The sequence below is a fragment of the Chiroxiphia lanceolata genome, chromosome 22 (assembly GCF_009829145.1).
Source record: "Chiroxiphia lanceolata isolate bChiLan1 chromosome 22, bChiLan1.pri, whole genome shotgun sequence".
Classification (NCBI taxonomy): Eukaryota; Metazoa; Chordata; class Aves; order Passeriformes; family Pipridae; genus Chiroxiphia; species Chiroxiphia lanceolata.
Genome location: NC_045658.1, coordinates 3,527,742 through 3,544,244, shown reverse-complemented (window position 1 = coordinate 3,544,244; position 16,503 = coordinate 3,527,742). Strand labels below are relative to the sequence as shown.

At 45.9% G+C, this 16,503-nt stretch overlaps 1 protein-coding gene across 2 annotated transcripts; it reads right to left on the bottom strand.

Annotated features, from left to right (window-relative positions):
• Positions 1 to 911: 911 nt before the first annotated feature.
• Positions 912 to 16,207, bottom strand: EXOSC10 (exosome component 10). 2 transcript variants are annotated; one of them, XM_032709058.1, is made up of 25 exons: positions 16,075 to 16,207; positions 15,012 to 15,148; positions 14,468 to 14,591; positions 13,873 to 13,977; positions 13,316 to 13,481; positions 12,508 to 12,619; positions 12,142 to 12,217; positions 11,895 to 12,005; positions 11,339 to 11,482; positions 10,850 to 11,040; positions 10,057 to 10,213; positions 9,274 to 9,422; positions 8,912 to 8,962; positions 8,046 to 8,157; positions 7,338 to 7,388; positions 6,717 to 6,795; positions 6,432 to 6,553; positions 6,031 to 6,126; positions 5,323 to 5,397; positions 4,822 to 4,909; positions 4,533 to 4,606; positions 3,803 to 3,971; positions 3,268 to 3,329; positions 2,044 to 2,117; positions 912 to 1,463 (listed from the first exon to the last, which is right to left on the bottom strand). In XM_032709058.1, the coding sequence occupies exons 1-25, from the start codon at positions 16,201 to 16,203 to the stop codon at positions 1,433 to 1,435; spliced, it is 2,685 nt and encodes an 894-aa protein (XP_032564949.1). In that variant the 5' UTR covers positions 16,204 to 16,207; the 3' UTR covers positions 912 to 1,432. The 2 variants fall into 2 exon arrangements, with proteins under 2 accessions (XP_032564949.1, XP_032564950.1); XM_032709059.1 differs by having other exon boundaries at positions 3,803 to 3,968; positions 16,075 to 16,194.
• Positions 16,208 to 16,503: the final 296 nt, after the last annotated feature.

The window sequence follows — 16,503 nt, the reverse complement described above, 5'->3', positions numbered from 1 at the left end:
AGCTACAACTTCACTGGCACAGCCAGATGAATAAAGCACACAGGGATTTGCAACTCACTTCCATTAGAGATGTTTTTAAAAACTATGGCAACTCATAAAATGAAAACAGAAAAGACCTGAAATTAAGATCACCCTTGAAATGTCACTTTGCATGGAACTTTTAAGTAGAGGACTTAAACTAGAGAGATTTTAATATCCCTGGGGGCAAGGGAGGTTTTAGTAAGACTTGTTCTTCACGTTACAGAAACAACCAGAACTGGTAAAGCTAGGAAGGGAACTGGCAGCCCCTGCAAATGCACTTAGAGACAATTGCTAGTTAACTGCCTCTTTACGAAAACATTCTCCAATATTCAGCCATGCAAGCAGATTTTATGAGCAGAAAGAGACTCTGTTCCACCATTACAGTGCTGCTCACTTGGCTCTGTTCACACTAAGATACCTAAGAACCCTCCTCTGTTCCTTCCACTTCCTACTCCCCAAAAACAGTGGAAGAGATTGAAAACAAACTCAATCCCTAACCTCCCCACAGTCTTTATAAAATAAAGCCCTGTTAAAATATCATGTTCCTTACCTCTGCACAGCAGCATTACCAGCCAGCAGTGGTCAGCATTAGAATCAGCTCTGTCGTCCACACTGATACTGTTTCTGATGCTCTCTACAAAGACTTTGGGGTAACTCACTGTGGGTATTTAAAACCTGGAGATGTTAGTTTAGCTGTAGAGGTTCAGCTGCAGCATAGAACTCACTGCCTTTCCCCAGCCCAACACTGCACTCTGTTTTTACCTTCTGCCTAATGCTATTACTTTCACTCTACAACTTTATGGTGAAGCCACTGACCTCTGATCCCAAAAGTATCCTAACTATTTTTTTTCCCCTTGGAATAAAGTCTTTGTTTAAAAATACACAAACACTGCCAGGTAAACACACTCATTTTTCATATTACCTTGTCCTGTAAGAGTTGAGCTGTGCAGTTCAATTTGTAAGCAAGGTCTAACATAAAAGACAGTCTGGCCTCATTTCCTCCTCTGGACTGCTGGGGTTTGAGTCATATCTACTGAATCTATTATTTCTGTGCTGCCTTTAGAGGTGTCAAGAGGTTCCTCTCATACTCCATTGATATGCTGGCTCTGGACTTCAGGCAACTCCAACAAGTGACAAGTTCAGCCTAACTGTGTTTGAGGAAACAGGATAAACTTTCAAAATTATAAAAAAGGCAACATTATGAGTATAATTAGAAAAAAATCAATGCGAATATATTAAAAGTGGCATCAATTAAGATGTTTTTCCTTTTGGAACAAAAAGGGGTTTAATGGTCTTAAAAACATTTTCTGTACAAAAATTGCTCAATGACCGGTATTTGCCTCCTCATGGTGACAACGCTTCTAACTATTGTTTCCTTCAGCAGCAACTCCCACAGGTCCTGTAACAAGGATTATCTCTTTGGCCAGTGGTGTGTCGAACCCCTGCAAAAGAGTTACACAAACACTTTAACTCCTGCTCTAAATTCACTCCAGACTGAAAACAGACGATGTTAACAATGATTCTATCAAGGGTCCTGATGCAGACAGAGCCCTTACCCCCTCCAGTGCTGCCCTTACCTAGTGTTGCTCTTTTATGACTAAGTAACACACAAGAATCATCTCTTGTAAGCTAAACATTAAGTATCCATTCAGAACAAGAATGTTCATGCTTGGCAGTACTGTTATTTGTCTTCCTCCCAAGCCAGGCAGATGTTCTCCCCACCTCCACCTACCCTTGTGGTCAAAGAAAGCAACTCCCACATCCATTAACACAAACTTTTACCTCAGCATTTCAAACCTTCCACCCAGACTTGTCTTTGATTGCATTAATCCTGACTAAGTTTCTTTTTTTTTTTCCTTTTTTTCCCCTTTAAACTGACATCAAGCTGTGATGCAACCTCTTCCCATTAAACATGTGCTTAAGCTCCCACAGCAGCAGAGCACAATAGCTGTGCTCTGCCAGTGGCTCCAGGGCAGGGGTGTGCAAACACTCCAGCTGGGTCAGAGCAGGCTGACAACACACCTCTCAGCTTTCCCCGCCAGGTAGGACATGCTCCGGTTTCCAGACTGTTGAAGTTTGTTAGCTCCAGCAAATTTCTGCACAGAGAAGAAACAAAACACCAGCACAGTGAGGTTCCTGCCAGATCCAGTGTATCCTGTGAGGTTCATGTGCTGCCAGCTTCTGCCACCCTCACACCACTCCATCCACAGCGTGAGCTTTATGCTTTAGGGCTGCTCTGAGTGCACCTGAGGAAGTGCTGTTCTACTGCTCTGACCTGGACATGTGAGGCACAATACCCCACTGACAACAAATCTTACCCAGCTAGGCAGAAAGACCTGTACAGGCTGTCCCAAATTCACCAATTTGGTTTCATTTTTTATCCTGGAACAAGTTTCAACTGACAGGGCAAAGGGATTGCACAGGAAACTGTTTCCTACTCTGTCAGGCATAAACTGGTTCAGCTTCTAAAACACAATTTTTTTGAATGTCTCAGATGCTCCCTGGTAACATTTCCCCTCCAGTTAAATATGCAGGAAGGCAGCATGCACAGGGGAGCTGAAATGCAAGAAATGAGCTTCAGAACTTAAAATTAATGACCAAGCACCCATGTGAGTGACCAAGCATGTGTGAGTTCACACATGGGCTTCCTGTCACTTCATGCCTGAAAGCCCATGGATATGACACATCAGCACCCAAACTCCATGTGTGAGCACTATGCAGGTATAGATGGGGGGGTTTAGGTACCCAGGTCTGCAGGGGTGACAGCACAGGAACTGCCCTAAGTTTGTGTTTGATTGTTTTCTTTCTTCTCTTCAATCTCAATTAGCAGTAAGTGAAAAATCTCTGAGCTCAGACTGTTTTCCTGATAACAGCACTTGGGGAGAACATGAGCAACACACAGACCTGAAATGACCTGGAACCACTGGAATGACTGAGATTTTTGAGAGTGCCTTGAATTTGGTACTGGGAATTTGTAGTGGTGTGCTGTGGTCCAAGTGTCATGCCTGTGATGTGTGGAGGTGTAGGTGTGAATAATGTATGAAGAAGTGGGAAACAACAGAGTCTGAGGGGCCCCAAGGAAGCTCCTGCTAAATGGGAAGCATGAAGTCGTGGCTGGAAGCTGTACCTCAGCACCAAGTACTGTTGGGGAACATTCTGCACATCCAGAAAAAGTCTTTCCCCCCCCCCAGCTTGGTACACACTGTCACCCACATTTCTGTTCCTCTTTTCATGACAGACCCATACCTTGCCTGTGTAAGCTTGCTTGGCAGGATCAAATTGTGGCGACTGCTTCGATTTGCTGCTCCCTAAAGGAGAGAGAAGCTGTCATTAAAATTCTCCATAAAGAACAATGCATTCCACAGTGTTCCTCTGATGATATGGAGGTTTTGTTGTAGTCTCCCACACAGTACAACCCAGAACAGTCTCTTAAGGACAGGAGATGCTTTTGAATAGGTGTTTCTTACAAAGGAGTCCAATCCTCTTTGCCTCCTAGTTCTTGAGTCCAATTAAACAGATGACTTTCTCCATGGAGAAAAGAAACAAAACCCAAACCCACAATCCACTTGGCCAATGGTTTCAGGATTTTGTTTCCAAATCAGAAGGGATGCTGAAGTGTACATTCCTCGAGTCAACTTCTTCAAGTGCTTCCCCACTGTACGGTAAGTGCACTGTAACAGTCTGCACTGCCTTGCCACCCACATTCCCACAAGCCTTCTCCAGGCTCAGCTGGCAACGTTTTCCACAGCCTGCAGCACTCTAGCAGGGGATCAGATCTTACCTGCAAACACTTTGAAGTTGGACTTGCTGTAATCAAAGGGGGTAAACTGCTTCGGTGCTTCCGGCTCCTCTGGTTGCTGGGGGGGTTTTGGCCGTTTCTTCTCCTGTGTTGGCAACTCTGCTCCCGTTTCACTCGTGTCTCTTTCCCTCTTCCTATTTGCTTGTTCCTGCTGGGAAAGCAACCCACAGAAGAGAAACAAGGACAAGGTCAGGAGGGGAGAATGAAACACCCCTGCACAGGCACCGGGGTGCAGATGAACTGCCCAGTGGAGCCAGGCCCCAGTGACAGCTCCTGCCTGTGGCAGTAACAGTGTGGGGAGAAAGCTCTGTGCTCTTCCTGGGGCCTAAACTGCTTTGGTTTTTTTCTCCTCACACAGCAGGCACTTCTGAGATAAAAAGCCAAGCTGTCATTTCACAGGATATCAGAGGCTGAGACCTGCTGTGGCCACACTGGCAGATTTGGGGGAGCCCACGTGGAACAAGTGAGGAGCCTTGGGGGAACAAGTGAGGAGCAGAAGTGCAGCAGTGGAAAAAATTCCCTACTGAGCACATGGAGGGATGTGACAGTGTGCACAGCACAGTTAGTAGGGCCTGTTGTTACACTCAGGGCAGCACCACTGTCCAAACACTGACATTCAGGTGTTCCAGAGTGACAGGGTTCAGGGTTTCACTCTGAGCTGCTCTAACAGTCAAGATGGGCACAGCTGGAAGGAGGGAATTCCAGGACATACCATGGCTTGCTGACGAACAGACACAACGTTTTGTGCTGTGTTTTTATGCACCTTCTGTGCCTGGGCACGGGCAGCTATGGAGACAAACAAGCATTACTGTAAAAAGCAGCAGTCAGTTAGCCAGGAGCTTAGAAAAAGCAAGCAAAGCAGCAAGTCTCAAACTAAACACAGTATAAACATTACCAAACTACAGCATTTATCAGGAAATCCATCATCTACAGGAAACAACCCATGTGCACAGGGAAGAGCATGCTGGCACACACCCTGAGGAAGGGAGGAATGGCTGTACCTGACTCCTGGGCTGCTTTCTTACTGATTTCATTCTTGGGCTTCTTCTGTACCGGTGCCTGACTCACCAGCTTCCATCGATTGCTGATCTGCAATGAAAAAGTGTCACCTGGAACCACTTTGTTTGAAGTTTTACGGCAAAAGGGAGTTTATAAACTTGCTTCCACATGCTGGTCTTCATTAAGAGTACAAAAGATCAAATTGGATGGTAAAAGTGATTAAGATCTGCTGCACCAGGTGAAGTAAAACCAAGTGCTTTAAAAGTTATGAGCTACAAACAGGCCATGAGAACAAAGGCAGATACTTCAGTAGTAGTTGCAGCTCTGACAGACAGTGGAATGTCTCCAGTCCTGGTTCTCCAAAGAATACAAATGCCACAGAAACATGTCAAGTTTCTCAAGAAGAAAAAAAAATACTATATTGCTGAGGTTCCCAAAGCAAAGCAAACTACTTATTTGTTTCTTTTGTACCACTTTGTAGGAATTTTTAGCACAAGCCTTACCTCATAAATTTTTGATGATGGGTCAAACTTGGCAGATTGTGAGATATAGGTAGAATTCTCCTCTGGAGGTAGGTACTGTAGAGAGGAAAAAAAACCATTTAGCTTTAAACACAGCACATGACATGTATCTCATTGCTAAAATGTTATTTGTTGTAAATCAGTGAGTTCATATTTGAGAAGCATTCTGCAGATGGAACACCTTGTGGAAAAAGAGAAGTTACTGCAGCTATGCCCAAGAGAAATATTAAAGAAAAACCAACTGAAAAAAGCCCCACAAAACCAAAAAACCCCAACAAACCAACCCTCAACCACACACCAGAAAAAGTTGGTTTGATATTATTTCCTAGTAATTTGCCACTACAAATCTGCAGCAGAATTCTATTGTTCTCCTGATTCATTACAGGAGAAAAATCAGCTCACTAACTCTAGCCATAAAGTAGAGATGCAAATTTCAAAAACCTCAAACTTGATTAAAAAAACTAGAGAAAGGGCTGTTTACTATGTAGACTTATATCCAAGAGGCATTTAAATGTGTTTTGAAAACAAGTCCGCACGTGCCTTTGCAAGAAGAACAACCCCTTGATTCCAGTGAGGAGCAGCTGATGCTCTATCAAGGTCTTAAAGATACCCCTGAAAAACCAGCTCAGGGCATTCTCTGCACTGGGTATTTTGTGAGTCCCACCACAAATATGTATTGGGAGCTTTTACCATTTTAAATGGATTTTCAAAGGACTCCATTATCAGCTGAGCTTTCCGCTGTGCAGTGGTTAAAGGCCTCTTATTTCCTTCATCTCCATCACTTTCCTTAAAAGAAGAAAAAAAAAAAAGAAATATTAACATGAATATTCTCTTGGTTTGGCTACTGCTGTTTCAAGCATGGCTGTTTCTCACTCTGAACCCCACTGAGAGCAGTGACCCTCCAGAGACATTTAATTTACTGGCCTTCTAACCCAGCTGTCTGGGTTATGCCACACACCTGACAGGAGTCAGTGCTGTTGCCAGGCACGTCCCTCCTTATTATTTCTTGCAACACTTCCACACAGTTTTATCAGATTATTAAGTCTGTTTTCTAACACTTCAATACTGACACTCACAAACATGCTGCTTACACTGAATATGCTGACAGTGGCAGTAGCAACAAGACATGCTGGCTCTGGTTGACTATCTTGGATATTCGTTGTCCTCTCACTGTCTGAGAAGAGACAAGCATCTTTCAAAACTGGTGCAGGCTCTGCACGAAAAGGAGACAAAATTTTTATTAGATACTTGTGTATTTTACTGCTCTTCTGTGCAATGAGATTCCTCTGAAAGTTTTTTCAGGGCCGTTTATTTCCTCCATGTCAAAGCCCCACCACTGCATTATTAGCACAGCTTTCAGGTTAACTCTAAATTACCCAAGGCAGAGTTGTTCTGAAAATCATCCATAGGAATCCGTGAGCTGTCATGTGGTCCAAAGAGGGCATTCTCCAGCTTCTGCAGAGGGATTCAAATTACAAACACCATTAATACACTATGAATCTATGGTTTCACATACTGCAGACACTTAAGACAGAAATTCAAACAAAAGGATGAAATTCAGAGGTGGAATATTCCTAATGTAGCTCACTTGCCAGAGCACATTGCACCTGGCATCAAAGGCTACCTATGCAAATACCCACTGGTTAATGGAGATGATTTACTTCATACACACAAGGAGAATGAACGACTCAGCCTTATAAACTCATCTGAAACCTCTCTTCTTACAGCTCAGTCAATATATTTTAACACATATGAAACTGTCCAGCAGCCAGAGTGTTTGCTGATACAGCCTTAAGTGCTGCTTTATAGTGGTTTGTAAAACACCAATTTACAGCTGGTAATGTTATGAGTCTAGCACAGAAAATGAACATCAAGCTAAAGCAGAGAGACCTGTAAAAGAGATGAGATAAGCAACTCACTAGAAAGGAGAATTTTGCTACATTTGTTTCCAAGTTTAAGGCTGAAGACATTAGGTAAAAATATCCTGTAAACAGTACCTCAGGGGTGGGTAGAGATGCTCTCTTCTTGACAGTGGAAGTAATCTCTGACTAGAACGGGAGAGAAAAGTGAGTTACTTAAATGTACCTGCCCTGTTTCTTCTAGGCTGGCCTCCTTATCAATGTTTTCAACACATTTATTAGAAGCTAGCAGGTTAATAAAATTACTTTCTTCTCCTGCAGTGTTTGCACTTGGCTATATATTTATATTCCTTGCACAGAAAGGACACACTCTTGCTCACAAGTGTTTTTGTTTCACTACAGGAGGAAAGCTGTATTAATATCAACGTGCTGATGATGCATTTCAACTAATGAAGCTCTTGCAGCCAGGGCTGTTTTTGTTTGCCTCGCCACAGCCGTAAAAGATTTATGAGTCCGTTTACACGGCCAACAAATTCCACAAGGTGCAGTTCTTCCTCAGGCAGACAAACGAGATGTGCAGTGCAAGACAGACAACTGCACCCTGTCCAAGCAGTGTCTGCTCCTTTGCTGCTCCAGTTCTGCAGGGAACCACACTGCCTGTAAGCCACCAAACAGCACACAGGCAAGGAGCTGCAGCGGATCTTTCTGCTCTGCCACAGAGCATCACGTTCAGCGTCCAAAAAGCAAACTTCAGCACATACATCATCCCAGGTCACCACTCAGCTCCAGTCCCCGGCTTAGGGAAAGCCAGTGATGAGTCTCCTGTGTGGTACCAGCTACTCCTACCTTGACAAGAGGCATCTCCCGGGCCTGCTGAATGAGCAGATGCAATTCATTAATCTGCTGGCGAACGAGGGGTGGGACGGGATTACAGCAGGCAATGATGCCCTGGGGTTCTCTAAAGAGAGAGGAGGAAAATTCAGTGTGCTGTATTTATGGCCAATATGTCAGGTATTTGCATTCCAAGGATGTGCAATGGGATATAACCACGGTCCTGACTGTGACAGAGCAAGACAAGTCAGATTAATATGTCAAAGTTTATTCTCTGTGATAAAATTCTTCTGTATCAGTTTGTGCAGACAAGGAGAAGACATTAAGTCAGCTCTCCTCTCATTTAACTTTTCTGTGGTCTGACTCTCCTCATCATCATTTCATTCAGTATTCACCTGTGAAAGCTGAGCCCAGCAGTGGGCCTACCTTTAAAGATGCATTTTTATTACTCTCAAGTATGGATGTTAGATGATGAGTGCCAAGTGGTTGAGGAAAATGTTGTCTAAATTGGGTATTTCAAGGGATCTGCCCCTTGCCCTTCCCAACCCTCTAGGAAGTGCAAAAAAGCCAATAAATGCTAGGGGGGAACTCATCCCTCTCTTGCTCTGTAATAGTGTGGGAATCTCAGGGGAATTTGTGACACAGAACAATGCAAAAGAATGTGGTTTATTAGGGGAATAAAGTCAGAGATGTATCCCAGAAGCCTGGAGCCTTCCCAAGGAGTATTGCTATTTATTTCTCTTCCAAACCAAATAACTATAGAGAAAAGCAGTACTGGCAGCTGGAAGGAAGGGACCAACTGCAGAAGTCATGACACACTAGGAAGGAACTTGCTGGATATTAAAACCAAATAAGACTACTTCAGGGTGAACAGAACTTACTTGGGTAGCTCCTCTGAGATCTTCAACAGCATATGATTTGGGAGCACGTATCTACAACACAAAGAGGCGGTGTGAACGTAACAGAATGTTAAAAACACTTAAAAATACCTCCAAAGTGCACAACTCTGCCCCAATTACAAGGTCTGAGAAGATTACATCAGTTAAAAAGAAAAGGAATTAAGTAGGACTGATCTAGGTACCTGTAAGAATTTACTGCTAATGGAACAGGACTTCTGAGTAACAAGCAGCCTGAGGCAGTACAGTGATTTCTACAAAGTGGTTCCATCTCAGGAGTGGAAGGGGCACAGTCCAAGAGATTTACTGAAGTATTAAGCCAGTGTCCATAACAAAAGACTTCCTACCCTGTGCTCTCGTCCTCTTGACGTGCTATCTTGTCCCTCCATGCGAACAGCAACCTAAATGCTGCCAGCTGCTGGGTGTCGAGGTGTTTTTTCTGCCTCCTGTAGAGCTCAAGGTAGGATTCATCTGTGAAGAGGGGCTTGATGTATTTCTGGACAGGAAAAAAAGAAACACTCGTGATCAGTATTGGATTTGTGCTTTCTAGTTTGCCTTGCTCCACTGTGACAGAGAATCTCACACTGACATCAGGGGACTGAATGCACTCTGGTACAATGTGTCTTGAGCTCTTATCCTAAATGATTGCTAGGAGTCTATTCCTGAAAAACATACATCTCATCCATTTTTAGGGGAAAACCACCCTCATCAACTCCAGGAGGAGCTTCAGTATTTTCAAGCTTCTCTATATTACACAAGGCCTATTTTCATAGACAGTGTTTTCCAGGCACAACATAATTGTCTCGTAAGACAACTCCAGCAAGGCTGTGAACTTCTAGGAACATCTAGCAGAACTGGAAATGTAACATCTCTCTTGAAAAAGACACACCTGAAAGCAGTGTGAGGCCAAGGAGTGCTAACATTCAAAAAACAGCAGGAAGGCACCTGAATCCAAGGATTTTGGCTAGTGAAACAAGTGACTGCACATGACTGAGGCAGTTTCTACAGCTGATTTCAGATACACAAAGAGGAAAACAACCAGTGTTTATGTAAGAGAGTAGAACAGGCAAAGGACCTTCTGTCCCAAGCCCATATCCTGATCCAGGTAATCCATCCAGGTGAAGCTTTACCTTCAGGCAGATGTCCCTGCTGCGCTGCCACACAACCTGCAGCTGCGTGGGCTGCTCGTTCCCTCTCTCCCACAGCGACTCCCTCATTTTGTCATAGATGTAGAGCAAGTAGTGAGTGTCATCACGGGCATACTGCATCATTTCTTCTGGCAAAGGGCTAGAAAAGGAGCCACAATTACATTAACACGTTTCAGTTGTCCCACCAAACTGCCACTTTCCTCTTGCAAGGCATATTAGTGCAAACTGGACACGAGACATGCCAAGAACTAACATGGAAATTCCTCTGTTTCCTTGCTGAAGGATTTGTTGGCCCACAGCAGTAACATGCTGTGCCCTCTCCAATTCATATGGCATCCTGTTCACAGTCCTGCCAGAGAGCAGGACTGCCCTGCAGCTGAGTCAGATGGCAGAACTGCTTGCTGTGGTATTTGTCATAACTCTGCTGTCTCTGCAGAGCCTACATAAAGTAGATTTAGGATCTCTGTGGTGTGTAGGGTGCACCTGCACAGCCCAAGCTCCCTGCTCTAACAGCACCTTGTACAGGTGACAGTGTTTTCGTGGGGGCTCTGGGGGAGCAAATATAGACTGACTCCATAACCCTGCAGTGGTTAAGCTCTGTTCCATGGCCAAACTTAAGGCACAGCCAAGGTGAATGCTGTGCTCATTCACTTAGAGACTAACCTATAACTATAACTAACCTATAACTAGCTTCTTGCAACTAGAAGCTCTAGCAGTGCAAACAAGGAGAAAGAGCTACCTGGCAGCTCCAGCCCATTTAGGGGTCAGTTTTTACCGTATCCTCCAGTCAGCCAGCTGGTACTTCTTGTCAGCATCTACACTGCAATACAGCTTTAGCAGGTGTTCCAAAGAATGCCTGCCAAGATTGAGGAGCCGAGCAGCTTGGTGAGTATCAAACACGTTCACCAAGTACAGACCAAAGTCTCTCTGCAGCCATTCCACGTCTGAATCAGCACCATGAAGGACCTTGAAAAGCAAAACAAGTTGGGAATGATACAAAGAACATTTCTACTCCAGGCTGGTGGTGCTGTGCTTTCATATTCATGTGTCTAGGACCAGATTTCTTTTCTCTGTCCTTTACTGTTAAGTACAGAACTACTAAATGAGTGCAACCGGCAAGTAGTTCACCACTTACATCAAGGAAAGAGGTCCATGAACAAATGACAGTGACAGCAGAATCAAGTGTGACTTTAAGTATAATAAAACTTAAACTAAACCAATAATGGTAATAAAAAAGGGAATTGTGGTGAGTTTGGCAGCTGACCTTCACAATGGCAGGGTCTGTGAAGGTCTCATTGAGGATGTTCAGGTCGCTGCGCAGCTCCAGGGCATCAATAATGAAATCTTCTGTTCGAGTGGAAATCTGCATCAGACATGTCAAGCCCAGGAAGCTCCTGTAGGAATGGTGCTGAAAGTGGGGAAGAGAGGTGTAAACTAGGATTCATTACAAAAGTAATGCCATAAAACAAACAGTACCCCAAATGAAGGAAGAAAAGGACTTCTTTAAGAAAAAAGACAATTGGATAATCAAACTTTCTCTCTGCAGTTATTAAGATGACATAAAAAAACCATGGGATGAACTGAAAGAAGATCAAATTCAGCTAGAAGTAGGCAGCCAGTCCTACCACTGGAAAACTTATAAAGTTGATTTTAATTCAAATTCATAGATAATATCTGATGGATCAGGGTCATGAACTGTTTTTTATGTCAGAAAGTACAAAAAAAAGAGAAAATGACAAAATAAACTAGAAGAATATAATGGTCTCTTAGGTCCTAAAAGTACACATGTAACTTTTAAGCAGAAATGGCAACTTGATTACCTCCAAATCCAGGGCAAACTCTTTACAGTTCATAAGCTTTTCATTTAGTTCTACCAGCTCATCCAGTGTGGTGATAAAGTGACAGGGTGTTTCCTCCATGGGCCTGTACATCTGGCAGAGCACATGAATTAGGCATGGCATGTTCTCTGTCAACTCCCACCCCCACCTCCACCCTCAGATCTGAAATTTGTCAAGTATGGCTGTAAATGCACTGCATCTGCAGCTGCAAATTAAACTGGGCACCAACCTGGAGTTCTGGTTTCTTGAGAACTCCATCTGGTGGAGAGAAATGCTCCAGTTCATACTGGTAAGGGTGAGCAAACCTGTGGAAATTAGGAAGATAAGCACAGGCTAAATCCCAGCCACCTTTATGAGGCCAGAGCACAGAGACTTTGACACCTACGGCAGTTTCCCTCTCCGGCAGAAATGCTGTCTGTTATTAAGCACAGGTTCAATGGAACTGCAGAGGTCTAAAGCAAATCACACACACTGCAGTGTGGGCACAAACACATGCAGAGCTGTTACACACGAGGAGCACCAGCGTGGCGGGAGCACACGGGCACAGGTCCACCCATGGGGCTCCCAGCACCTCGCTGCCAGGTTCATTTCTTACATGTCTTGCTCAGTTTGCTGCGTCCTCTGCTGATGTATGAAGTCTGCCAAGGCAGCTGGCACGTCCAAGTCCTCAGGGCGCTCCTTTCGCTGCCGTCCACTTTTTGTGAGGGCTGAACAACCAATATGGAATAACTGGACTGGGTCCCCCACATCACACGTTCTCAGCCTATTACTCTCTCCCCTCCACCCACCACGAGATCCTATTAAAACCACAAAGCATCAAAAATCTTAACAATTTAGAGCTGCAGCTTTTGCTGTCAGCACCTCGAATGACAACTCAGTTACCAGCTTGCTGTTAAGCAAGACACAAGGTGGTTCTGCTCAAAAGCTTGGAAGGAGATTGAAAAATCTTCAGTTATTAAAAGTACAATGGCATCAGTGGAGATTATGGATGAACCATCAGCAGCAGAATGTTACCAAAATAGGGTGTTACACAGCAGCTCTGGTAAATCACCCAAAGCAAAGGTAGGTCTCCCTACACACCTCACTCATTTGAAAGAACATCTGTAAAGTCAACTAGATTGGTCGAGAGTTCTGAGGCAAAAGTGACTCTCATGTATGTTCAGTGGTCGTAAAGAGCACAATATCTGTTTGGGACAGAGTATTTGCTGTATACCAACAAGAGGATGCTGTATGTTGATCTACTCTTACATTAGACAGGTAAACAGAGTCACAGAGCTCACTGCACCCAAATGCTCAACATCTCCCGTTATGTGTTTTTACAGTCAATTTCTCCTCTAGACTGTGAGGACCAGGTTTGTGTCACACACTCTCAACAGGTCACCCAAGTAAAATAATCTCCTTACCTTCAGGCAAAGGTTTCAGAGCATTTGGCTTGATAAAAAGTTTAGGGACAAAGGGAGTGTTGGAGTTGTCAATCTTTTCCCGAAACTTAAGCTGCGGTCGAGAGATATTCTTGGCATGAAGCAGTCGGAAGGTTTCAGACTGAGTTCTCTTGTGGAATTCTCCTGCCTATTTCAAAAACCACAGGTAAAACTCACATGACTTAACAGACATTCAGAGTTTCTCCTACTCAGCCCGACCCCACACTCAAAACTGAGTCACTTTTTCTCAGCAAGTCCAGCACTGAGGAATGAGAGTTCTCTGAATCAGGATCCTGAATCCATATGAATAAGAACAAGAAAGGCTGTTGTGTACATGACACTGAAATGGCAATTGAAAGCACAGAGAATCCAGAATCAAGTCTGAATGAACAGGAAAAGGGAAAAAAGAGGGAGGGACTCAGAATGTGTGAAAAAAACATGAGAGAGTATTTAACTACTGAACTCCACTGGAGAATTAGTAGTGCCAATGCTGGGAGAGGAGCTGAGCTAACGCAGCAAACTGAGTACAGGGGCCTCACCTTACGGTTCCAGCTGGAAACGATCATCTGTGGGGGCTGTAACCCAGCTGGCAGGACTGGCTGCTGGTTTCTGTTCACTCCAGATGCCTCATCCAATAAAATACTCTAAAACCCAGAAAAGCAACGTGAAACACCTGTTAAATTACCACACTCAGCCACTTTGGTCAGACTGAGTAAAGGAAGTCACATAGGTAGGTACCTCCACTGCCATTTCCCCCAAATTCTCCACAACACAAGACAGACAAATGTGGGAGGAGCATGCTGGACATGAAGGGTGGGAAGAGTTTCCTCAGAGAAGCAGCTCTAAAATGTACAGAACTGTTCCCAGGTTGTGAGGGTTTCATGCCAAACTGTACTTAGTTTCCTCACAAGTCACATATTGCAGTCCCTCCCTCTGGCCCATAACCCACCTGCCTCAGCTGCTGGGAGCTCTGGCCCAGCACATGGAGAGGGTTTTAAAATAAGGGAAAACACCAGACTGAGGAAAAACCAACTGCAACTGTGAAAGCGCTACCACTGAAACTCTTGCAATGAAAAAAGAAGTTATGGGAACTGAACAGTTTATAAGAGCAACATCCAGAAATAATTTGCTTACCACTCTTTCAAGAATGACGTCGTTGGAGTCAACCAGCATATCAAATTTATCTTCCAGCCCTGTCACTTTGCTGGACTCTTTCAGGAGGCTCCGGCAGCCGTGGTACTGCATCACCTGGCTCATGCTTGCAAGAGAACAGCACAGCTGTCAGCAATCTGTGAGCAGGCAATCTCAATCCTAAAACATCCAGCTTTCTTCAACTTTCTGCACTTCAAAGTTTTGAAAACAAATCAAACCACAGATATCATCACATGAGCAGTGAACAGGAGAAGCACCTATACAGTAGTAAGTGCCAGAATTAATTTCTCACAAACCACACCACGACTTTTAAAACGGACTAATTTGTTTGGCACCAGCTGCTCCCCTCTGCCACAGCTCTTCATGGCGATCAGTACGAAAGGCCCTCTTTAAGCTTGTCACGGGGCTAGAAAAGCAGCTAAAATCAGGTGTGAAGTAAAACACTGTTTTACCTACAGCAAAGCACGGGGTTCCCAGAGGAGGGGGCTGCCTGCTGGGGGCATGGGGAGGGGCAGCAGGCCCTTACCAGCGGAGCAGGCGGTCTCCCTGCGTGTCGCAGTACGCGCGGAAGCCAGGGAAGCTGCGGTAGAAATCGTACTCGTCGCCAGGCTGGGGGAGCCCGTTGGATGCCTTTGTTGCAGCCACCACCGTGCCCAGGGCGTACTGTGCAAGAACACCACGTTATCAGCATTTTGTTCCTGTTTGCCCAGCATACCCTGTGAGAGAAATGTGTCCTGCCTGGCTGGTTTGAGCTGCGTGGTTCTATTGTGTGGTATCGCGGGGCTTTTCACCAAGAGTAAGTTCACGTGGTCTATCTGGAGAACTTAAAATGATTAAAATCTAAGAACAGGATCTGTAACTCAGTTTAGTATTACAGATATGACCTGAAATTGTCAGCGCAGGGTTACATGTGATCTCAGGAGAAGGTTCTTCCCCCAGAGGGTGGTCAGACACTGACCAGGCTCCCCAGGGCAGTGGGCACGGCACCAAGGCTGCCAGAGCTCAAGGAGTGTTTGGACAATGCTCTCAGGGACAGGGTGGGATTGCTGGGGTGCCTGTGCAAGGCCAGGAGTTGGATTGGATGGTCTTAGTGGGTCCCTTCCATCTCAGGATATTCTGTGACCCTAAATCAGCAGGAACATAGATAATGACTTCATTATTTTAACAAAAAAACCCCAAACGCTGCAACGCTTCCTTCTTGGGAACTGGCAGACATTCCCTCTCTGGAAGCAGCATCGCGCACACGTGAAACACACCGAGACTGACGCTGCGATCTGTAACGCCAGGTGAAGTAATGCCCGTGCCACAGGCCCTCCCGAAGGTCCCCAGGAATTCCAGGTGGATGATAGGACCAGGGCCCGAGCCAGGCGGCAACAGGCCCCGACGCACCGCTCGGCCCCCGCACTCGCAGGACCGGCCCGCACCCTCCCTCCCGCGCAGGGGGACTCCTCATAGGTGTCGCCATTCGGGCGGGGGTCTCCCCGCAGCCCCCGCGGGGCCGGACTACAGCTCCCGGCATGGCCCGAGCGCACGCGCACGCCGGGGGCGACGGCGCCCGTCCCGCTCCCCCCCGGGCTCCCCCAACGCACCTTGACGAAGGCATCGGGGCTGTCGAATCCGGGCAGGGCCGGCATGGCGCTGGATGTCCCGCTGTCCGCGGGTGTCCCGGCGCCGCCCGCCTGCCCCACCGGGCTCCCCTCACGCACGGCGGCCGCCATGTTGATGCGCGAAGCTGTCGCGAGAACTGGGCGCTCTCGCGAGAGCGCGGCGTCGGTGGCGGGGGAGAGCGGCGGGGAGGGGCCGGTGGCGCCCCCCAGCGGCGGGACGGGACCAGCCCCCGTGTGGGATGGGGGGCCCTGAGGGGGAACACTGAGGGGGGGACACCGGCCCTGTCTCCCCTCAAAAGCACCAGCAGGGACCCACAGTATCACAGATTATTGAGTTGAAGGGACCCACCAGGATCATCCAGTCCAAGCCCTGGCCCTGCCCAGGACACCCCAACAATCCCATCCTGTCCC